Source organism: Mugil cephalus, chromosome 20 (assembly GCF_022458985.1).
Source record: "Mugil cephalus isolate CIBA_MC_2020 chromosome 20, CIBA_Mcephalus_1.1, whole genome shotgun sequence".
Taxonomy (NCBI): Eukaryota; Metazoa; Chordata; class Actinopteri; order Mugiliformes; family Mugilidae; genus Mugil; species Mugil cephalus.
In genome coordinates this window covers 12,196,300-12,221,260 of record NC_061789.1, presented here as the reverse complement: position 1 = coordinate 12,221,260, position 24,961 = coordinate 12,196,300, and the positions used below count along the sequence as shown (strand labels likewise).

Below are 24,961 nucleotides of genomic sequence, written 5' to 3'. Positions count from 1 at the left end.
AGATTTACTACATATCCAAACTCCAACTCCACGTTTGTTTTTTCATACAGTTTTAATAGTGTGTATTAAATATATGACGAAAAAAGGTATTCCAGAAACTTTGGAGTAAATTACAGGTTAAATATCCCGCTGACAACCTGCATATTCTTCTATGTTTGGGATACAATCTATGGCAGAGGCAAAAATCACCTTGACAGAATGTGTATCCCACTATAACTTTTGCTACGTCTTCGCTTCTTAACTTTTCCAATAGGTTCGGATGAGATGTAGTTATCGTTCACATATCTGACATGCCTTCAGTTTCTTCATAGGTTCTCATTTCGTGATTTCACAAAAGTGCAACAAATGAACAAAGTCTTAAAGGTCAGTTTTATTTTTAATAACAGTAAAATACCCTCTTATATACAGAAATTATTCTGTTATCTTTGTTCTGTGTGCATACAGTATAAACTCAACACTATAAAACATACAGCATTGTACAGATGCTTAATTCACTGTTACAGCAGGAAACATACTGTAAAAATATTCTTGTAAAATGAATTCCTTAAAACACTTCTGTAAATCTCCTTTTCTCTGTCAGAGTAGGTTGTGGAGTTCCTCAGGGAAACATCCTGGATCCACTGATCTGTCTATTACATCTTATTAGGGTTCAAAGTCTTTAACACTAAATAAATCTCATTTCTCTTGGTAGTCAAACTGTGGAACTGCGGTGATAAAAGTGATGGTTCCTCTTTGATCTGATTTCATCTCCATCCACTGAAGTAGTGATTCATACCTTTTCTTCAACACGTGGCTTGTTACTGTACCTCTGTACATGTCTGACAACATCATCATGTCACCAATACGAAGTCTGATCCAGTGTTTAATGAGATGAAGGTCTTGTTCATTTCAACCATACATAAAACATGGGCTCAGGGTCAATACTGTAAATTAACTATGTTTCTGTTTTTGTTTTTTTTTTCTTCTGTGTTTTCCAACACATTACTTGGGAGTTAGATCTAAGCAGGTAGATTTCTCCTACCGACTGTAGAGAATCCACGTCATGAAGGTTTTCTTCATTAAAGATAGGCAACTGTAATAAATCATATTGACCATTCTGATCAAGGTAAGTGTTATATACCCAACTAAACAACACAATCCTCTATCAGGTGAACTGACAATAGCTGATAGATTGGCATCAGTATCCATTTGTGAGTCTTTTTTTTTGTTTTCCAGCTGTGAGTAAGCGTCCATGTTTATTTCAAATACTTCCTTTCATTCTCTTAAGTCTTTCCATGGAAAATGTGCAAATCCTGTTTGGTGTGAGCTCCTGAGAATCCAGATGCAAGACTTGTCATGTCTTGAACAGAGTTAGGATCCTGGAGACTGGCGTGAAGTGGAGGTCTAAATGTCATGAGGAGTGTTTTAAAGTTTTATTTTGTAAAGTTGGATGCAGTTTAAAGATTGTTCTGTTGCTTCATTGCAGCTTGTCATGTCTGTGTCTAAGGATTTCAGATCCTAGAATCAGTTCAAGGTGACTCCACTTAAACTTGGGTCATTTAAGGCTCGGTAAAGTTGCTGAAACATGTGTGTAAGATGAAAAATCAAGAGGAGAAAAGAGTGACATTGAGGTTCCAAACCTTTGGGAGAGCTCCCACACATTTGGTTTGGATTTTACTGAGATGCCCTGTAGCTGTGTTCTCTTTGGTGTATTGACTTGAAAACAAAGTGAAGGTGCTGCTTTGGCTCCAGCACAGCTCATCATATTTGAACCCCGGAGATGTTGTTTTGGTTCCGGGTTTTATAATCCTCAAGAATAAACTGGAAATTATTGGATTAGGAACTGGATTTAGGAAATTTAATGTGCCAGGTACATGAAAGTGAAGATGCTTTTGAAAAATAATCCAGGGTTCAAGAGGGTTTCATTCGAGTTCAACAGGGATCATTTCAGCCACAGTGGTTAGAAAGGGTGTGGTGTGACCAACCTGCTACACTCTACGCTGAATCTGCCCGAACTTGCATTTTCTTGTGAAGAAGAGTTTTTGTTCATGTTGAGATGTTTGGTGGTTTTTAAGGTGCCAAGAAAATATATTCCCTCTGTTATTTTGCATTAAAGCTGATGTCAGGGTCTTCAGAACCAGTTAAGGGTTTCAGTGGTTCCACTCAGGTTCTACTTGGTTCAGATATAGCTATCATCATCTGGTTGCCAGTTGGTTCCAGTTCAATCCCAACTAAGCTTAAGCTGGAAAAGAGGAAATGTTACATCCACAGTTTCTGAGGGTCTTTGAAGATTGTTGGCAGCTTCCATGATGTTCCTTAAAGGGTTCTTGAAGGCTATAGAGGAGCTTCAGCTAGAGAAAACAGTCTGGAACTCATTGAGCATGAGCTCCACTATCTGGCTCTGGAAGACCATGTGGATCGTCATGTTGGCTGACTCCGTCTGGGGGCGAAGCAGCGTGGGTCCAAACACAATGGCGACACTCTGAACCGACATCCTATTAGAGTCTTTGTGCTCTATCACCCTGGACAGAGAGAGAGAGAGAGAGAGGAAGAGAGTTTCTGTGAGCCATACTTTGAGTTGATGAAAATGGGAATGCTGTTTTTTGACCCTAACTGACGAACATAACTGAAGTGCACTCGAATGCATCGCATGCCTTCTGCAATAAAACAAATCAATGTACCACACTTGCCTTTATTAATAAGTACTACATTTGTTTTATGTCTTTATCTATTTCTTTATTTAACCAGGCCATTCACACAGCAGTGTTTAGCAGTGGGGTGCGAAGTGTCTTGTTCACGTTGGGTTACATCAAGTTACAAGTTACATCAGGCATGGACATGGGGTATGTGAGCTTGAGACCTTCTGGTCTCCAACCACAAGGCCACAGCTCCCCCTTGCTGGCTATAGGAAGCTTAAACTGAACTCACTTGCGCAGGTGTTTAAACAGCAGCTCCATGGTGTCATGGTTTGGCAGAGGCAGACCTTGAACCAGATCCTTCATGTAGGACACTCTCAGGTTGTAGTCTGGGACTTCTGCATAGACATAAACACAAAGAGCTCCTTTAACACACTAACAAGGTGTCTTAGCTCATAATGACCATTTTTTCTCGTGTTGTACATCAACAGCAACATTACAAAAGACTGCTACCAAAGCATTTTACCAAACCAAGTTAAAGGTTGAAAGAAAACTAAAACCTAGTGTGATTTTAATGTTTTCATTCTTGGTGGTTTAAACATCTGAGCCACATTTTGCAGGTTGAGTATTAGTGTCATTTTTAGTACTCACGGATGGCAGCGATGAACTTCTCAAAGCAGCTGAATGGAAACAGCGGTTCTGGAAGCTCCCGCAGGAAAAGCTTCAGAGCTCCAGTGATCACATGGATCTCCTCCCACTGTCCATCCTCCAGGTCCAAGTGCTCCTCTGCAGGGACCAAAGACAGATAAAAATATACATAAATACAGATAAAACATTGAAATCAGCTATCTCCTGGAGCATTCAATCTTTAATGTAATTACATCAATAAGTGTAGTATCATCTGCATACGTTAAAATACACAGATGACAAGAGTTTTAGTGCTTTACAATGCATCTCCGAAGAAGAGAGGAAAAGCAGCTGATAGTTGCGTATTATGGACTGAATCGTACCATGATCAGCTTTGTGTCGCAGTTTCTGTATCACAGCCAGGTTTCCGCTCACTCTATAGATCCCATCAACATCCAGACCTGAACCAAAGAAACATTCATGTTCAAGTATGAGTCATAACATTTGCTAATTTGTAATACATGTACACGATAAACCTTATCCTGCCTTGGATCTAAGAACCTGTAAAAATTCAGCTCAGCTAGCAGGTTTACAGAATATTTGTGCTGCTGCAAAATATACAGTAAATAATCATAACAAAAACTGTGAAATGTACTACAGGACAATGTTCAATGTATGTCCCTCCATTAAGATAGCCAGATTTGTGTGAGCTGCTTTCCTTAAACACTGTTAGAAGAAATGTTTGTGTGTTTACCTCTCCTCTCCACTGTTCTGATGCACTTCTCAATAAATTTGGGAATGGTGGTGTTTTCTCTGTGGCAGAGTGTGTCCAGATGACAGCCAAACACATTGTCTGAAAGAACAGGCAAAAAAACAACATAAAAATAAACAGAACAAGCGAAGTGCTTAAGGAAAGATATGAAGTGCTACTTCAGGATCGAGATGAAATCAGTTCACAGAGAAACTGTCACCTTTGTCATTCTATCACCCATAGTCTGACGAACAAGAAAAATAAGATGTTCAACTATGACTTTGAATCTTATTGAGGTTTCATAAAAACATCAGTGGCCCCAGGATGTTTCCATGTGGAACTCCAGAAATAGCTCAAGATTTACAGAAGCAAATTAATTAATTTGTTCTACAAAATAGTTTGTGCCCTGGGTTAAAATAGTTGTGATCATGACATAAAAAAAGAAAAACATGATGCTATTGTACAGATGTATTTATGTATATACTTTATTTGTCCATATACTCAAAATGTTAAACTTCTCACACGTTGGTACATCTCATAAAGTCAGAATTGTATTTGTGTTTGTATTTGTATATTGTTTGATCTATTTGTTGCTTTTTAAATTGTTTTATTTTTTCTCATTTTATGGCTAACATCTGTCACATTCTATAAACTTAAATGTAAAAGTGACACGGAATGAGGATTTGACACATAAATTAGATAAGGGGAAAACTAATAAATAACTAAAAAGTGTCTCTTTTTTGTTTGAATTGAGTTCAGAGAACACAGGCATACTCATTTGTTTTTTTACCTCTGATGTATCCCTTCTCTTTCACACTCTGCAGGGTCGGCCTCCGCTGAAGGAAGCGTCGCAGTTTGGTTCGAACTCGTCTCTGCTCAGAGTCTGTTCCTGATGTATTCCTGGTCGCTGAAACAGCACAGTGACAAGAATAAGCTTGAAATTAAAATTAAATTTGATCGATGGATGATATTCCACTGAGCCCCAAACTGGGGCTTTTATTTTGAATTGCCAAGGAAGTCATCAGCAAGTATCTCTGAGAATCAGAGGAGATATTTGTCTGTAAATAAGTGTGTTGTTTCAAATTTTCTTCTTATACACTTCTGATGTTTCATGCTGCGTTCACTTACGAGCCAGTTAAAAGGAATTTAGTCTTTCCTGTGTGTTCTTGGGAAATAAAAGTTAGTTGGGCCAGTCCCCTGAACATTACACAAACAATTTACCTGTAAAAAAGTATTTGAAAGTGAGTTGTCCATTCATCTCAGTTGAAAAAAAAAAAAATGTATCTGAAGAATCAGCGGCTATTTACAGTCTGACGTAGCAATTAAATTAAATTAAGGTTTTACCTGCTAATACTTCCACCTCCACATTGACTTTGATTTTTGATCTTAGAAACACTTTAATAACCGTCTTTGGAGCTTTGATTCTTAATAAAGACTGCTGATGCTGAACACTTGACTGAACAACCGTCTTGATTCAACTAGGTCTAAACTCCCAGACAGATGACTCACACGTCCTCTTCCTGTCTTTGTCCTCTTTGTCTGAAGCACCGTCGTCCTCGTCGTCTGACAGATGTTCCTGTTCCTGAAATACACAAACCAATTCCGCTGTCTTTAGTCCTCAGGATTATCTGCAAAACGCAAACTCCGAAGGGAATGAGTTGTGTTCGTAGTGTGTGCTGTGTTACCAGTTTCTTGATGGTGTCCTGTATCACTTTGAGCCAGTCGCAGATGATGCTCTCTGTGTCGTACTGCATCAGATACTCACAGCCCTGTCGAGTCTTCAGCTGCAGACACAACAACAGTTGGCACCGAGGTCAGAAACAACGTACAAAAAACGTAGGGTGTTTGATGCTCAAGTAACCATGGTAATGGACTGTCAGAGAGGGGAGAATTGCACATCTCCTGTGCTCATAACAACCATATTAACAGAAGAAGAATAACCAACTACCTTCGGCAGTTTCTCTTTGGGCCATGTCTATAAGTAAAATAGGACATCATCCGCATATGTGGAAATACACAGTTGATGAGCATTAAAATTTAACTAAACTAAACAATCTTGGAACAGGCTGTAGCTACATTAAAGCTCCGTCCACACAGGAAGTAATTGGCAGCTGTGTGTCAACCAGAGATCGTGAAGGTGAACAAAAGTCAGAGCTCAATAGAAACTCAATAGAGGTGAAGTGGGCCGATACAGAATTAATGTACATCTCAACCGTCAATCAATGACTAATGGGAGCAACTGATACAGGTGATGTGAACACAAAGTTCGCCAAACATTTACCTCAAAGAAACACTGTCCATGACTTTGACTCCTACATATAAATTTGCCAACTGCCTACTGATAGTGGGCTTTGAGCTAGTGTCCGCTGTATTTTAGAACAGCTTGCTAACTTTGTCCTTATACACTGCCTGACCACAAAAAGCTGCCACCTGGATTTATCTAAGCAAATAGGTACAAGACTCCCATTGATAATTACTGCACAGGTGATCATCTTTCAGCTGGCAACAAGTTATTTAAGCTCAACTGATGCAATGAGTAGCTTCTGATTTCTTAAACAACCGTGTCAAAACAACACATCCCATAATCACAGAAAAGATGTTTTCTTTGTCTGTTTGAGAAGGATCAAATCACTGGCATGCATCAAGCAGAGAAAACATCTAAGGAGACTGAAGCAGAAACTACTAAAATAGGGTTAAGAACTGTCTAACACATTATTAAAAACTAGAAGGATAGTGGGGAACCATTATCTTCGAGGAAGCAATACGGTCGGAAAAAAGTCAAGATTGATCGTGACCGGCGACCACTTAAAGAGTTGGTGAATTCAAATTGAAGAAAAGTAACAGTGAGTAACGGTGAAAGTAAGAGCATTTCCACATATACAATGTGAAAGGTACTCAAAGGTTTGTGAATGAACGGCTGTGTAGCCTTAAAAAAAACACTAATCAGTGAGGCTAACCTGGACTAAAAGGCATCAATTTGCTAGGGAGCATAAAGATTGGACTCTGGTAGAATGGAAAAAGGTCATGTGGTCTGATGAGTCCAGATTTACACTGTTCCAGAGTGACGGGGTATCAGGGTAAAAGGAGAGGCAGATGAAGTGATGCAGCCATCATCATGCCTAGTATCTACTGTACCAGTCTGTGGGGCTATGATCTGGGGTTGCTGCAGTTGCTCAGGTCTAGGTTCAGCAACATTGTTTCCAAAGAATGAGGTCAGATGACAACCTGAATATACTGAATGACCAGGTTATTACATCAGTGGATGTTATCTTCCATTGTAACCAATGGTCAAGAGTCCAGACCTTAACGCCACTGAAAATCTTTGGGCTTTGCGTAGTGGTCAGACTCTCCTATCATCAGTACAAGATAGTGATAAAAGATTAATGCAACACTGGATGGAAATAAATCTTGTGACATTGCAGAATATTAGTGTGTGTTTGCACACTAATATTTATTATTTATTATTATTTTAAGTTATACTAATGCAACCAGAGGCTGGAACGTCAACTACATACTCAAAGCCAGATCCATAACGACGAGAGGATCTCTTTATATGGGAACCGGCCTTAGAACAGACTGTAACCAACAGCAACACATAACCAGCCAACTGTAACCATGGTAGCGCAGCTTACCTCCAGAACGTTCCTCTTAGAAGACTTGTCTTTGGAGGCCCAGCCCACCGAGGAGCCTCTGAGCTCGACGGTGTACTCTGGGACAATCTGTGATGCCTTCATCTGAGGGAAGAGAAATCATCATCATCATCATCATCATCATACTATGTATAAACATCGTAATCCAGTTCAGTCTATGTAAGACTTTTATATTTATATTTAGAATTACTGTTATTAACTCAACATTTGACTCATATACTTGTACATGAATACAGCAAGCAATGATGACACTGAAGGCCTCTGCAGGCCTGATACAATGTGTTTGACCGGTTCTTACAGCGCTTCCAGTCGGAGCAGATTTGGGGTCTTTGTGGAACGTAAGGATCCCTCCATGGAGGACCGTCCAGGACTGACTCCAGTTCTTCCTGTGCAACAAAAACTCAAACACTGATTAATAGTTCCTCAAGAGATCAGGCGAAAAAGAGCAGTCAGAAAATGATTCTAAATTATTTTATTCTACAAGAATGTTCCATGACTCATTTTGTGAGGACTTCACAAACAAACTGAGGTAGAACAAGAGCTCAAGTTTGGATCTCACCTGATCTTCTTGCCATTATCAGCCACTTTGGTCTTATTGATGATTCCTGCTTTCTCCAGCAGGTGTCCCTGTAGAGACACAGACACAGGGTGAGTCTTATGTTGAGCTTTCTCTGTACCTGCAGGTCAGCTCTGAAATGTGACTCCTCTGTAAACATGGGAGCGGTGAGTGAGCGAGTATCTGCCTCGAGGCTTTTCTATAAACCTCATTAATGTTTTAATCCATCGGTCTGCTCAGTTGTGGAAATGTTCTAAAAATACCTAAAACAATCTGAGACCCAGAAATTGCACACGCCGATACAAGGACTACATGAAAACATACTCAGAGACAATCTAAAGACTCCTGAAAGAACTCAAAAATCTCCTTAATGGCCCGGTAATGTTCTCTGTGACCTGCAGAATATCCTCACACGCCTATAAAACCTCTCAAAAACCCACAACTGGAGGCTGTTAAACTAGATTTAAACTCAGCAGGGCTCATGAGAAGGACACTTTCCAGTTTATGTTGTCACAACACTGACATCCACATCCACGCTAACAGCTCTGTGAGACCGAACGCCAACGTCCACAGTCACATATGAACCTGCCATATACTATCCTTGAATATATGACTGACTTTGATTTATTTGGTGCATTAATTATCGTGTTGTCTTGGGACAACGTATTTGTCTAACAAATGTTACACAAGTCACTCTTCTTGCTCTTGTGGTCTAAGTTAAATGTGCCTTGTCTGATCTGATCTTATCTGGACTGTCACACTCCAGCATGAATGTCTCTGAGCCAAGTTTCATGCATATTTTTTCTTAGATATTTCAGCCTTAACCAAGCAGAAATTAGGTCCATAATGACAGAAAGATCAGAAGCATTCAGCCTGGAACAAACATCATAGATCCACCATGAGAACCGAGAACAGACCAGCAGAAACAACAAAACCAACAATTGAAACAAAAGAACCACCAACAGAAAAACAACGACGGATGAACCGAACAACAGAACCAATAGTTCAAATGATGAGTGGTCGTTAATGTGTGATTAGGAGGGTTAGTAAAGAAATACTGAGCAACTTTCTGGGCAAAAGTCAAAGTCTGACAGTCGAATCTGGACATTTTCACACTTGTTCAGTGACATCTACCTGATGAGTGTCCATCACCTTCAATTAAAATCCTTCACCCTGAGACTGAGACTCTCTGAGACCGTGCCCAAAAAGCTCCCGTCATGTGACAAATAAAAGCCTGTGTGCGTTAGAACAAAGGTTAGTACAACCAGAGCTGCTGTATAAGCTCCGCTAACATCTCACAGAGACAACCCAACATACACTCGGGGCCAATCAGAGCCCGGGACCTACATGCTGCGGACGGGGGGGTGCTGACGGATTGGACCGATTCCTCTTCAGTTTGAACCTATCAGAAAGCTTGGTGAGGGAGTACAGGATGACATGAGGCGTTGACAGATGATTGAATGATTGCATGAATGAATGAATTATTGCATGAATGAATGAATGCATGAATGAATGAAGGGCAGGTAAGCTAGTACAGTGATTCTCAACTGGGGGTCTGTGGACCCGTAGTGGTCTGTGATGTAATTGCAAGAAGATAAAAAAGATCATTTATATATATGTGTGTGTAAATATACACACACACATAGGATACATTTACTCAAATGACACTGAAAGCTTTATATACCTAAACTACACAGGATAATTTTTATCTAAGTACATCTGTTTCGCCAATTCGGGGTGGGTGGAGGGGGGTCGTCAGTGTAGATCAAAAATATGCTTGGGGTCCAGGACCCAAAAAAGGTTGAGAGTCACTGAGCTAGTAGACCTAAATGCAAAGTAACTGAGTGAACGGAAACACTGAGCCAGCGGCGTATACCTGCGGACTGTCGGGGGAGTGTCTTCTGTTGGTCACCTCAGTGAGGTCAGAGATGTTCCTTCTGTGGCTCGGAGCAAACGTCTGGAAAACGGACAATGATCTTTTAAAACAAAAACAGGCTCCATGTCCTGCGAGACGGCCCATGCTCACATGAGATATGATCTTATAAAATCTATTTTAAACCCGGTGGGACTCACGTCTTCGGCTAGGCTGTGCCTCCAGTTCTTGATCTGCAGCACAGTTCCCTCCTCGGAGACTCCATTGCCCATTGGCCCCTGGGGGTAAATAAAGAAGTTGCAGCAATCAGTCCAGCTGAACTTTCTTTCACCGGGCACTTGGTTTACTAACAGGATGACTATTAATATACTGATTGATCTCTGCCGATACCTCCTGTTGCTTCGGCTGGGAGCTGTTCGCGTCCTTCAGGTCCAGATGAGCTCTAGGTATCGGACCCACATGCTGCTGAGGATGCTGGGAAAGGAAGCAGGCTGGAGATTAAAAGCCGTACAACACTCTGGCCAACCTTCGGGTCGGTCAACCAAATCCAATGAAAGATTCACACGTGAAATAAAAGTGGACTTCACGTTCAGTGTGTCTGTCGTACCGCTGTAAAGAGGACGTCAGTGCTGTCACCGTCTTGGTCGACAGGATAATCTTCCTCTGGCAGCGGAGGCTTCAAACAATCAAATAAAGAAGAATCATTAAAGGACATCCCTCACTTTTGATTGCATACAATTATCCTGAAGACACAGCAGAGCATCTGAAGCATTTGAAGATCAAATAAAGGAGCTGATTTTACTTTATTTAGTTTTACGTGAGGCTTGAAAATACGAAAGGATTTCAGAAAAAAAAAACAAAAAAAAAACATAACATAACTTGTAGGTTGTTTTTGTTAAAATAGAAAAAAAAGAAGTTCTTACTCTGGTTAAACATCCTCACAGAATACATTTCTATGGAAAACCCCTCAGACGCTGTCCAAGACCAAACTGGTCTCCTCAGAGTCTTACATTTACTCCCACGCCCTCAACCTGACTAGTGTTATCTTAAAAGCACTAACGTTCTTATTATCATTTATTTATCTTTTTCTTCCTTTCTTTTTCAGTTGTTAATTAGGTTTTTTCCCCATTCGACACACGGTTTTGCTCACACAAACTTAACTCTATACACTCTAACGACAGTATCGCTTCTATCATACGAACACTCGACTGATACTAATCCTCCCATCTCATTTGTGTTTTATTACTGGTTCTTTTTTGCCTTTTTAGTTTTATTACTATCACTGTCTATTTTTTTGTTCTGTTTTGTTCCTCGCCCTTGTTGTTATTTTCCATCGTTTTAAAGGGGAAAGAAGAAGAAAAAATCCTTGTTAGTATTTTTCTTCACTTCCCATGTCCTGTTAAGTGTTTGAAAATTAAAAAAAAATAATACACACATAAATACATATATTTGAGTTTTAGAACATTATATCTCTGTTCTGACTTTGCTGATCTGAAACATGATCAAAAACAAGAGTCGTACCGGGCTGCTGTCCTGCCTCCTGTAAGTTGTAGATCCGGGGGGTGATGACGGGGAGAGCGGCTCCGGTGCAGTCCAGGATACATCCCCTGTGGTGGGGTTGTGGTAGTAAAATCTCCCTGAGACTTCGTCCGTCAGCTGTTTCCAGCCGCAAGAACCCTGATAGAATGGAGGAGGGGAGGAGGGAGGCGTTAGTGTTTTAGTTGGTCCCTGATAAACGCATGTGAAAGGTGGTGGTTTTGTACCTGAGAGGAGGCGGGGGAGAGCAGAGGGGAGGTTGAGATCGGCTGTCCACCTTCCCTCCCCCTGGACTGGTCGGCGCTTCCCGACGCCGGGGATTGAGGGAGGCGGGGGTCGGACCAGGTGGTCTTTTTGGTCACGGGGTTATAATAAAACACCCTCCCGCTGCCCTTGTCGGTGTGCACCTGAACGGAGGACGTTTACTCGTGAGCAGCGTCGTCAAAGCATCACAACAGCGCGAGTAAAAGCTGAACCTCTTCCTTGGTCAGCTTTGACCGTTCGTGCGATGACGGAAAGAAACCTGACGAGCTCATATAACACCTGATCAAACTTTAATTACCTCTGAGCCGCGGTAACATGAACGCAGCATAATCCAAACTCGACGTAATGTGAAACCTTAACACGGAAATATTAAGGGCACAAATGTGCAACGAAAATCTAAGAAAGTTTTCTGCTGGATGTTTTGTTTAACCAAGTGCTTCAATCTGCAGCTCGGTTTTGTTCAACGCTTCAACTTCCTTCAGTTCTTACTTCTCATGTGGTCACTCTTTCCTTTGAGGCTTTACTTTTCTTGTTATTGTCAAAGCTAAACTTGTGGATATTGTCATCTTCCTACCTTTCAGTTTGATCTACCACTTCATATCCTTTCACTTTAATATGTTCTATTGCTAAAATCTCATATATAGCACTTCAACAACAATAATACTCCAACTATCTCAACTTTAACGTATTCAATGCTTTTTCCCCCCAGTTGTGTGGTCGTCTTTCTGCCACTTCAACTTCTTTCACTGTGGTAACTCCCGATCTCAATTACTGTAAATATATATTCCTGCTCCTAACAACAGCCGCTTCACCTCCTTTCACAGCTTGCTTTTTTTTTTGCCCCTTCCTTTACTTTCAGTACCTCTGTCACAACTGCCACTTCAACTCCTCTCAGTATCTTCCACCTGCCCACTTCAGTTTCTTTCATTTTTTTTGTTTTTTTTCTTCTCAATGAAACAGTGAAAACTCTACACACCTGCCCAACGTCACCTTACCTGCCATTCATCCTGCGGGCTCACTGGGGAGACGGGGCTTATCAAGCTGGAGCAGGAGGAGCCCGAAGACATGGAGGGGGCCGGGTCAGACGGTGGCGACGACAGCGGGGAGGGGCCAGAGGCGGATATCTGAGGCGTTTTCTTCAGAGAGGAGACGTTGGCGTAGATAGGTGAGCTGGGGCCGAGAGAGCTGTGATCCTGCAGAGAGAGGAAGACAGAAAGTTACCACCCTGGTTGCTTTTATTAAGAAGGTTTTATTAGAGTCAATGAAGCATTAGCCACCATGTTTGAAACTGAACATGAACTGAATATGTTTCCATTTAACAAATTTCACTTAATCTCTGTGTCACAAATGCTTTCAGTTTTTTGTTACGAAATTCTATACAAGCAATTATGACCAACAGAGACCAGAAATGAACGGGTGAAAAGTTCAGAACAGATTGAATATCTCACTAAGATAACTCCGAACCGGTTACAGTGAGGACGTAAAAAAAACTCCTTAAAAAAAATATAAAACAAAATGAATAAATAACACAAATGAGATGTCGTGACTTTAACAATGTAATGTTGAAATTCCGTGCTTTCTGGCACATTTACAACAATCATCTCCCTCTCTCTGTGGGAGAACGAGCTGATGCCCAACAGGAAGAACTCCTCCCATGTTTTATAAACACCCACAAACACATCGGGCCATGTTTTCATCACTTCTGAGGACAGTCACACGGTTTCACGTTCATGTGCTGGACTTGTTCTGACATTAAATCTTCATTCAGTCTTTAATCTTCATTATGAGACCTGTCAGCGCAACATGAGTAATGTCCACACGCATATAACAACAAAAGACTTTTCTGAACAACGTCTCCTGAAGCTATAAACTGAATGCCAAATCCAACGAATTCTTCTTGTTGTTTTTATTATCCTTATGCACCCTGTGACATAGACAAATCTGAGACCTGCACCATTAAACAAACTTGTAACAAACCAGAGTCCGGGATCAGATTTGAATGTTAAACAGTCTTTTATTGGAGCTGACAAGTGACATTCATATAAACCTGAACAAATCCACCTGCTGTCGGCTCTGAAACATTAGATCTGCTCTTGCATGTTTGTGAAACCGACCTTTACAGCTACAACACTGCTGAACAGAATGAATCTGCAAAGAAAACAAATCGCTGTTAAAGGGACAGCCAGTAAAAGTGGACTTACCCATACGACATCTGTGTTTACGAGGAGCCAGAAAGTTTCTTATTCTGATTAAAATCTGTCTGTAACTAAACATGTTTCATGTTGTCAGACTGCAGATCTCTGCAGGATGTAGCCCCGCCTCCTGCCTGCGTGCAGGCAGTTGCCCCGCCCACAAACACGAATGTAGCCACGCCCCTCTCTGAGGGCAGTCTGAATGTTTTTGGGAGCTGATTCTTTTGAATTTCTCTAAATGTGTTCACTGTCCATTTCCTGCTCTATACCAGCCTGCAAGCTCCAAAACAATACTCTCTCATTTAACTTTCTTAGCTTAAACATATTTATGGGTAAATAGGATTCAATCAGGGACTCGTGAGCCTTCAAGAACCTTTCATTTTTCTTCATATACTCCTGGAACCAAAATCAGTGAAAGACATAGAATGATCTCTTGAATCATAGACCTAATATGGGATGTCACATTGAACGTCTTAATCAATTCATAAACAAGGACTACTGGGACCTCCTCAAGACGCATCTCATGAATCTTCTCGTGAGGGACACAGAATACATCGAACTTATTAGTGGACGCCCATATCTTCAAGGTCCCCTAAACATTTTTCAGTTACTTCTCAGTGAAGTCTCTGGAATATTGTGAGAACTTCAAACCTCACCTGCACCTCACCTTTCAAGAGCTAACAGGACACGGACTCGCTAAGGTCTCCACATCGTTTCCCCAGCTTCAAGGAATCTCAAGGCGTCCTGGAACATCTCAGAGAAGGCTAAATGTTTTCAAGTGGTCTTTAATCCTGCTCAAACATTGCACAGCTTTGACAAGGACGTTTCACTGCAGTTACGTGCTAAAATACACGGATCGTCCAGGATCACACACGCAATCAGTGTAGTATCAGGATTTAGAGGGGTCTGGATTTATGGGGCGTTCAGCGAGCAGTCGGTTCTTTGACTTCGGTCGGTCAACTAACGAGGATGAGACTCTGAAACCTGACGGGGAGCTCCAATATGTTGAGAACCTCCAGCAGGACAGACAGACAAAAAAAAAATGTCTGACTCAGATCTTCATGGACTAAAAGGGTCTGTGGCTGAAATCTTCGAACCTGACACCACAGGGACCTTCAGAGTGGTTGTGGATTAACCGCCGTTTATCATCATGTTTTGGCGCATTGGTGACATTTAACGGGCAATTATTGGTCAAATCTGCAGGTGAGTTACGATGAAAGATTTAATTCACAATGATCAGGTATCAGGAACTCGATGATTTCAATCAGAACATCTCTCTGACTGGTGAGAGGGCCAGAAACAAACCAGTGAGCCAGTGCACTCACAGAAACAACCTCAACTATATAAACAACCTGAACTATAATCTCTGCTGTTACAAATTAAAAAGACGAAACCAAACATTTCTTCAACTGTTTTCAGTTCCTTCAGAAGATATATTAGGTGTATACATTTAAAGTGGCAATGACTTAGATATGATTGTCTTGTGTTTATAGAGCCACTCCTTAGTTGGGTTAGACTTAGAAGTGTTAATGATTACCAAAAGGAGCTTATACTGTACACTAGTCAGACTCAGACAATAAACAATGCCGGGCAAGAGAGATGAATTATTTCAAGTTGAAGTGAATAAACAGAAAAGACCCGGTACAGAACAGAGCAAGCATTGACATTAACACACTGACACAGCATTTAAGGAGGTGCTGGGGTGGAGGCGGGTTTCAAAAGCAGCTTGCCGAGATAAAGCATGAGCAGGAAAGCTAAAGCAACGTAAGTTGGCGCCACTGATCTGAGCTGATTTACTGATGAACAGATCGGCTGGGCCTGTGAGCCAGCCTGAACTGAAGCCACGCTCAGTTATCGAATGGTTATCATTCAGCTCGACACAAGGTTTATACACTACAGCGACAGTCGAAGCGGTTCAAGCTGAATTTACCTCCGCAGCAACTTCAGGTTGCACAGCTAAAGGATTTATCTTAATTTACAACAGAGCTCCGATGAGTCCGTGTCTCAACTACATACAGTAGAAAAGCTCTTAAAGTAACACTTCAGCTTCCTTTAGTGTTTCAATATGTTTCAGCCAAGAGTCTACAGTGTTTTACAGCCAACATGCAAGACACGATTCAATTACAAACCAGTCAGACCAGATACACACACACACACACACACAGAGGTGTCAAGTTGCTGCGGGACTGTTTCCTGTTGAATCCTGCAGGTGTCGCTGTAGCGTTGCCCGCTCCCAGTTTCCTGTCCGACCCTGAACATATCCTGCCAGGTGTGACATCACTATATCCTGCTGACATCATCACATCCTGCTGTGACATCACGAGACCCTGAACTGCCCCCCCCCCTTCCCCCACCACCACCACCACCACACACACACACACACACACACACAGACTGCACTGACACTTTAGTGTCTAAAAAGAGACACACACAAACAAAACAAAAACAACTAAAAAAACACAATACATAATGAATACATTAAAAGTAGATGATTAACTAAAATGTATAATAAAAGCAATAAATAGGACTTGGAATGTTTTTCAGCGGGCATGGAGGTCAAGGTTCAGCAGTTTGTTTCTGTTCTGACGAGAATAAAAAGAGGAAACAGCCTTTTCTTTTTCTCCTTTGACTTTCCTGTCGAGGCGGCAGGAAGCGGCTGGAGAGGGCTTTTATTTTGGAAGAAGAAATGTGACCGACCCGATCTACTTTAATCACTTCTGTTGATTCGTCTCACTAGCAGCTGATAAACCATTGATTAATCTCTTCATCACTGTTGTTGTCTGCCAACTCTCAGATCAGGCAGGAAACAGACACGCAGACATGTGACTTCAGGAAAGAAACAACTCAGAGACATTTCCAGCTTTCACGAACTTCACCCACGCAACAACATCAGATGTGACTCTGAGTCACTGAGAGGCCGTTTCATTAAAAAGACACGGCGACTTACAATCGCTGTGACTCTGGGTCTGAGCCTCCATTTCCTCGTTACCATGTCAACGTATTTACTACAGGCGTATCAACACAAAAACGTTTCTTTTACTGAGGTTGCTGCGCAAATCAGACAAATTAAATGTCAACGTCAACATTTTCTTATTGCATTTTTTAACCTGACAAAAAGAATCTGTTGTTAAAATCTTCCTTTCTTCTTCGTCAGAGGCGCTTTACTTCAGAACAATGTTCAGGAGTTTGAATCTTTACAATATTAATTATCAGTCATTTATTTAGCAACACTTTTCTGTCTAATATGACAGATGGATTTTTATTTGACTTATTCCAGATGATTCATTTCTATTCATACCTATATTCACAGATTTGGATATATTTGGATTGATTTTGACTCTGGACGTAGTCAGAACCTGTTCTGGCCTTTGGTCGGTGACCGACGATATCTCACAAGAACAGGAACATGGGCTGAAAGGTGTCTTACCTGTCTCGGGGGCGGTGCAGGTGCAGGTTCGGGTGCAGGTTCAGGTTCAGATTCAGGTGGAGATCCTGGACTCACTTTTCCTCCAACCAGAGCCTCCACGTCCAGGTTCAGGTCCTGGATGGACTCGTAGATGTGGTTTGATTCTTGGTCCTTCACTGAGTCGCCCTCCTCCACGCTCTCCTCTACGCTCGACTCTTCCTCCACCGCAACCTCCTCCTCCTCCTCCGGCTCTATGGGAGACTCCCGGTCGTTATGGTGACCTATGGACGGTGAGGGTGTGTTGTGGAGGTTGTTGTGCGGGGGGACTACCGGCGTCTCCACGGGTATGGGCTGGGTCTGGGGCCGAGGTGTGGAGACCGGGTCAGCTGGACTGAAGCTGGGAACTCGAGGTTTCTGCGCATCCCTGTGGTCGTCCAGGAGCGCTGAGAGGTGTGGGTGCTTTTTGCTATCTAAAATGCTTGTAGTCCCTGCTGTGGATCCGGCGTCTGCAGGACCCGGAGGAGGGTTGCTGGGATGCTTCTGGTTCGGCACAGGTATGTCATGGAAGTCCAGCGGTACACCAAATGTGGACATGCGGTTCTCATTTTTGTGGTGTCTGGTGGCGGTGTCAGGCCTCAGCCGGATCGTCACCTCGTCCCCCGGTTTAGTTTTGTTTGTGCTCGAGTCCTCCACAGGCTTTGGAACCGGGACCGGGACAGGTACAGGGACGGGGACTGGAGCTGCCACAGGATGCAGCACAGGTTCAAGACTGGGTGGATCAGCAAAGTCCAGAGGTGAGGGGAAGTCCGCCGGGAGCTCCTTGACGTACTTGGCGGGGATATAGAAGGGTTTGGAGTTGTTGTCCTTCCGGACCTGCCACCAGTGGTCGTTGGTCTTTGCTAGCAGGACGTAGCGTTCATTTGGTTTGATGGAGACCAGCTCCCCGTCCCGTCCCTTGTACTCATACTGAAACTCCACCAAGACCAGACCCAGACCTGAAAGGACAAGTAGGAAGTTTCAGTGTAAATAAATAGGATTTCTGGTTAATGGTAATGGTAACTGTGGTGCTGTTTACATCAATACCCCTATCATTATACCTTGTGTATGGATTGAATCGGTCATTGGATTTTCCATTAAGAAAAGGACATTAAAAAACAAAAACAAATAGTTGTTATTTAATTTTCATTTTAAAATTCAAAATTTTAAATTGTAATTCAAGGCATATTTCTTTATTTGGGCCGAGGATGGATAAACAAGATTTTAAAAACGGTCTATTTTAATTTTCTGCTTCTAAAAACAAAAATGAAATCGTTAGAAGACAGAAACGGGATAAGCGCCCGTTTTTCATACTGTGCAGCCGGAAGTTGTCGTTTTCAAAGTAAGAGCACTATTTCAGTTAAATGCTAAAAATAACTACATATAGTCAGGGAATAGGTAGCTGCTAGCTAACATCACTCTGACATGCGTGCAGAGATTTCCGCAGATGACAAGCGTCGTTTTGCAGAGTGAGGTCCCAAAGACATTTTAGCCAGGGAAGTCATATATTTGGGTGCCCTAGCCATAAACACAGCACCGGCCTCATACGTGCTCTTACTTTGAAAAACGGCAACTTCCGGTCGCACAATATGATTAACGGGCGCTTTTTTATTTCTGTCTAACGATTTTATTTTTTTATTTTTAAAAACAGAAAATGAAAATCAATTAACCACTATGTTTTTGTTTGTTTTTTAAATATCCTTTTCTGAACGGAAAATCCAATGACCTAAACATACACGGACCCAACTACTTCTGCTAACACCACTACTATTAATATCACTGCTAGCTCCACTGCTAATGCTACTGTTCTGACTACTGCAGTTACCTTCACCTGCTACTTTAACTGAGGATACTGTTGGTACTTTAGCTGCTAACATAATTTATGTGTTCCCGCTTCTAACAGCTTGTAATTGTCTATTGCATGATGTTGTTTTAAAGTATTCTGTGTCTGTACCTGCCTTGGGAGTACAGTTAAAATTTAGCATTTGTGCTAAGTCCAGTGAATTTACACTGATGGCTAATGCATTAATGTGTCGTGTCCCAATTCAATAAACTAATAATAAAAACAGCACAACAACCTGACAGATTAGCAATGCTTAAAGGCTAATGCTGCCGTGTCTCTAACTCACCTCGGCTGAGCAGGGATGAGGTCGCTGCCATTTTGACAACCCTGGGCTCCTTGGGCCCCACCACCTCAGGTAGACGGCTCTGAAGGTGAGGGGTCAAAGGTCACACCTGATCATCAGCCCCCTTAAAAGATCAATTCATTTCTTATTTTTTAAAACGAACTAAAGAGAATTGTGATAGTCAGCAAATGAACATAAAACAGGTAATGATCAAACAACAGTCCAAGAGTGTTGAGAAGCATTCATTTACAACTCCAACTACAGACCTGAAAACACGCAGAGGATCTGTTGTTGAATTTTCACAGTGTATTTGTTTAATCAGACTTTCTGTCACTGGTTCTTTCTGACCTCCTGCTCACCCCACTTCCAAATCTCAGCGGATCTCTATTCTGATTTCCTAGAGTCCCTGCTTCTGGTTAACCAGATCAGAGTTTCTATTGCACCGAATTCCCAGAATGTCAGAGAAGAATGACAGTTATGAGTTCCTCTGCTCCCGTGTTCGTGTCTGAACAAGTCAAACTACCACCAGCTCTGCACTCCGCCAGCGGCTCTGAAGCAACGCAAAGCTTCACTTTCGCATGACTTCAAAAACAATTCAGCATCCAGCAGTTGGTCTCATCCAGTCTGTGATTCGCTGATTAAAAAACTTTATCAGACGTTTGAACGGGAAGCGTCTCGGATTATTTGACACAGCGTCCAAGAAATGAAGGTTTTACCTTCATTGCAATCACTGCATAAAAAGTTTGCATTTAGAGCTCATCAGCACAGGAGAGTTTTTAGTGATAAGCCCCGCCCCTCTATATAAGAAGCACAGGTAAGTGGGTGGAGTCTAATACTCAAATTTAAATCTGTAGACTGTTAGCTGCCCTGGAAGGATTCATGTTAATTTGAATGTGTCCTTTCTTGAATTTTCCAGCTGACATGTGAGCCAGGCGCTCACACACACGGAACAATAGCAGGAGGCTGATCTCAGGCCAGCTGTTTATAGAGGGAAGCTGCTCTTCCTGTGCGGTGGAAGACCTGCCCACATGGACAGCGCAGACTCCGCCCCTCCGTGACATCACACACTGGTGTGAGTGTGTGTGTTTCCTGTCTTTGTGAAGGGACAATAGTGTAACTTCAGTCGATGTGTTCAGTGGGACAGCGCGGTGGTCACTGTTTGATTATTCCGTGTACATATGAACAAAATTCACAGATCAGTAAATGTCATCTGATTATCTCGGCTGCTGCTGATTTAGTTTAGGCCCCTGGTAGTGCTTCCATGCTGCCGTCGGCTTGATTACTGCGATTGATTTTAGATGTTTCAGATATTTATTACTGATTAAGTCATCAGCATGTAAAGGATCATTTAAGTCTCTGATTGATTAACATGGTGGTGTTTTGATCTAGTACACAAACAACCACTGATTTGCGCAAACACACCTGGCTCAGGTGAGTTGCAGGTGTGTGAGACTCTGATATGGTGGAATGCAGTTGCCCCTCCCCATCCCCCCTCTCTCTCTCTCTCTCTCTTTCTCTCTATGTTTGTCTGTGACTCTCAGCCACACCCACACCGCCAGGCTGGTATGTGACCTACACACACACATACACACACACACGCTGCTCTAGGCGACCACAGGACTGAAGGAAAAAATAAATGGAGCTGTCAATCATCAAACCGAGGTCGAGGGTTTGTGGCAGGACACGCCCCGCCGACCAATCAGAACAGATGAAAAATTTAAAGGAGAATTTCCCCCGGATAAAACAAACCCCAGCAGCTCGGCGAATTGTGACATCGGGAGCCCGGCGGCCAATGGCGGCGGCCCTCATCCTCAGAGAGTTCAACCTTTGGCCTGAGAGTGGGCGTGGTCACACAAACAGCAGGAACAAAAATAACTGTCGTAAATCCATCAGCTGACTCCTACACAGGCTTTACAGGAATGCACCGCGTTGACCGCATCGACTCAAGACGACAACACCAACATGTTTGTCTAAACATCTGCAGCACACACAGAAAACACTGCTCTCTGATTGGCTGTCCGCTGTCGAACTGTGCGTCAAACTGCACGTTACCAGAGCAACGAGACCCATGTTTAATCTTCTTCTCATTGTGGATCTCTACTACCCACTCAAGGACCTTCTACATGACATCAAGGACCTCTCATTTCTATTCAAGGTTCACTTCAAAACCCTTTACTTTCTTCTGCAATGAAAGAAAATTTGAATGACCTTACACATATCTGCTACTACTCAAGCACCCTCTCCAGCAACCCCTGCAATCTTCACACACAAATCTGTACTCCTCCACAGCCCTCTAAAAATATCTACCACCTCCTTATAATTGTCACCAAAGAAAACTCCCAAATCTCCTTGGAAACAATTTCCCCCGAGGCCTATGCTCTCAGTGACAGCTCCAACCTACTCTACAAGCTGAACAACCACTCCGTCTTCATTCAAACCACCGCAGCGCCTTCACCAATCGCTCCAACCTGTTGAGTGCCTTTCAAAGAATAAGTGAGTCTGAAAACACTGAAAGAAACTCTACAACCTCTCAAAGTACTCGAGACCGGCCGAAAGATCGGATGAACCACTAAAAGCTGCTAATGTATCCTGACAACCCCATTCAAGGGACTCCGACCTTGGAAACAACTCAAACCCCTTAAGGTGCTTTTAGTGTTACTGCGGGACCTTGATGTGTAACCTACACACATAGCCAATGCCGGTGTGAGACATTTATACTACTGGCTCGCTCCGTAACAACGCCACCATTAGTTGGGCTAATTTTTGTTGCTACTTCCTGCTTCACTTACAACAATGGAGGCTGAACCTTTCAGCAGCGTAATTCAGCTGAAAGTTCGCCGAACACGAGTACATACAAATGCCCATATCTCCAAATCTCCTCAGTTAAACTTAAGCATAATTTAGGCTTCTCCGCTAAATTGCTGCGGAGGCTAACGGCGTTACCGCGCACCCCCAGAAATGCAGTCGGCGGCAACGCAGACAGCAAGAGCTGTGATTGGTCTGCTTGGTAGTCACGTGGTTCCACTTTGGCAGCTTCTCTATGTCGCTAGGCTCTACGTAGGTCATCTTCATGAAGGATGAAGCCATGTAAGAACCTGCAAGACCTCCTCAACTAAAACCCCAAGGACCTTGACTAGCACATTGACAGTCCCCCGGGAACTTCCGGCGCTTGGACTCCAGTTCAAAACGCCCCTCTCTGATTGGTTGTCGACTAAACAATGTTAAAATCAATCACAGATTAAACCCCGGCTTTTGAGCAAAGCTCAAGGTTTATCAACCGTCCAGTTACCATGGCAGCCACGTAGAAGTGATCAGTGACTAAACAGACAGAGATTAACCACCTGACCTTTCTGCTGAACATCATGGGGTTCGACCACACGCGCTGTGACTGTGACAGGGTTTTCCAACGTCACTAAAAGGAAATAAATCTAGAGGCTGACCGCTGATATCTCCAGTTAATAAATACAGTAAACACACAGCTGTACGCTGAAAAAGTGCAAAGGATTGAATCCATAGTGTTCAACATGTGAGATTCTCACTCTGAAATCCACTGAAAAAAAAGAAAAGAAAAGAAAAAAGCATCCATACTGTGGTTTTCATTTCCTCTTTCAGTGTGATGTATTATAGGAACATACCCACATATTACAGATTAGTGCAATGTGAGGTTTCCGCACAAAAATAAAAATCTGACAATGCTACATGCGGTAAATTAGACACACGTGACTTGAACATGGAAAGGCTTTTAAAATCTTTGTATGTGACTTTTAGGTTGTTTTTTGACAACAATCGTATCAAAATGTAAAGAGAAATGTAAAGATTCCCGTTAAACGGTTAAATGAAGAATGGGTTTACTAATATTAGATGATTTACGACATACTTACAGTTTACATTTTACAGTTTTAAACCTTTTTTTTAACAGTCAATGGACATAAATGACACGTACACATATTTTTTAGTTATGTGTTTAGCATGTTGTTGCTATAGCTAAGAATTAGTCACAGACAAATAACTTTGTGAGCTGTTTGTTTTTTAAGCGTCGTTCTTCCTTTTGTTCTTCAATTGCCAGGTCTATAAATCAAATGAACTGGTTTCTGTCTAATCCTCGTGTTTTCTTATTGTGCTGCTGTACTTCATTAAGGACGACTGAACGTTTGAGGGACGCTCTGGTGTTTGTCCGTGTTGAGAATGAAATCTTTTTCTTTTTTTCTACCCTTTTTTTCCCCCCATTTCAACCTGAAGCTATCTTCATAATGCTCAGTGTTTCAGTCACTGCTCAACGTAGGTCCCTTCTTTCTTCAACATTTTTTTGCTTGTTTGTTTGTTTTTGCCCGATTCACTTTTTATTTTTGTCATTTTCCCTGCACATGCTCAGCTTGTAGCCTGAAATAGGGACATGGTGTTTTTCTCAGAGCTAAACACACCCGACCACACCACACATACAAGCACAGCAAACACACAGACACACACCAAACCAAAAGCTGCGTCTGAGGGCTAAAAGGAATCAGATTTTTGTTCTTTTAGCTTTTTAGTTTTTAAACCCATAGTTTGAAAACCTACTGGAGTAATCACAAAGAGAGAGAGAGAGAGAGAGATAGTTTTGTTTTACCTGTAGTAAAAGTCTGAATCATCCTGCTTCATCTGTTTTTTTTTTTCTCTCCTATTCCTGAAGGGGTGAGTCCAAATGACTCCAACAGGTTCCTGTGTGTGTCTCTCTCTCCCTCTCTTTCACACACACACACACACACACACACACACTTTGGACCCGCCCCTGACCTGCCGGTTCCAGCTTGTCCTCCTCCTCTTGTTCCTCCTCCTCTTGTCCCAGTCAGACCTGCAGGTTTGTCAATCCGGGTGAAGGGAGCCCTCTGGTGGCCACATGCAGGCGGTGCATCGTGGCGTCTTAAAAAACAAAACAAAACAAAACAAAACAAAACAAAACAAAAAAAACTTGTGATGCATTCAGGAACACGTGTGTTTTTTTGGACATTTCCCTTTGCAATATGTTTGACTTTACTGAATGATTCAAAAACATTACTACGCAGGCCTCATCTACAGTATTGTATAGTATAGGCAACTATTTAATCACTGAACTATTTATTTTATTTTATTTTATTTTATTTTATTTTATTTTATTTCATTGTTCTGGGTTTATACCCATTACTAACAATATCTACATTCACATTATCATTTTCACACACACACAGATTGACTCTTAAATGTCAGTGTATTCAGTTAAACATTTATAATAGAAATGTAAGGACAGAGCTTGAAAAGGTTCTTGAATAATTAATATATTTTGTATGTTTGAGTGTGTTTATGATTTATTTTC

The 24,961-nt window shown here is 42.0% G+C and overlaps 1 protein-coding gene across 4 annotated transcripts; it reads right to left on the bottom strand.

Moving 5' to 3' along the window:
• Nucleotides 1-350: 350 nt before the first annotated feature.
• On the bottom strand, nucleotides 351-24,341 carry arhgap27l (Rho GTPase activating protein 27, like). 4 transcript variants are annotated; one of them, XM_047571933.1, is made up of 22 exons: nucleotides 24,239-24,341; nucleotides 19,636-19,756; nucleotides 17,492-18,465; nucleotides 12,868-13,065; nucleotides 11,836-12,015; nucleotides 11,594-11,749; nucleotides 10,680-10,748; nucleotides 10,463-10,546; nucleotides 10,273-10,350; nucleotides 10,076-10,156; nucleotides 9,547-9,612; nucleotides 8,203-8,270; nucleotides 7,942-8,029; nucleotides 7,626-7,727; nucleotides 5,679-5,777; nucleotides 5,503-5,575; nucleotides 4,784-4,900; nucleotides 3,997-4,095; nucleotides 3,626-3,703; nucleotides 3,267-3,401; nucleotides 2,908-3,013; nucleotides 351-2,501 (listed from the first exon to the last, which is right to left on the bottom strand). In XM_047571933.1, exons 2-22 carry the CDS (start codon nucleotides 19,664-19,666, stop codon nucleotides 2,327-2,329), a joined length of 3,057 nt encoding a protein of 1,018 aa, XP_047427889.1. In that variant the 5' UTR covers nucleotides 19,667-19,756; nucleotides 24,239-24,341; the 3' UTR covers nucleotides 351-2,326. The 4 variants fall into 4 exon arrangements, with proteins under 4 accessions (XP_047427889.1, XP_047427890.1, XP_047427892.1 ...); XM_047571934.1 differs by having other exon boundaries at nucleotides 19,636-19,714; nucleotides 24,239-24,314; XM_047571936.1 differs by lacking the exon at nucleotides 9,547-9,612.
• Nucleotides 24,342-24,961: the final 620 nt, after the last annotated feature.

Excerpts from the sequence above, each read along its gene's own strand:
- arhgap27l (XM_047571933.1), bottom strand. The coding sequence starts at position 19,666 with ATGGCAGCGACCTCATCCCTGCTCAGCCGAG. Across the intron at positions 10,547-10,679 it reads CTGACGTCCTCTTTACAGCG|CATCCTCAGCAGCATGTGGG; the intron begins GTACGACAGACA and ends TTCCTTTCCCAG. Across the intron at positions 8,030-8,202 it reads GATAATGGCAAGAAGATCAG|GAAGAACTGGAGTCAGTCCT; the intron begins GTGAGATCCAAA and ends TTTGTTGCACAG.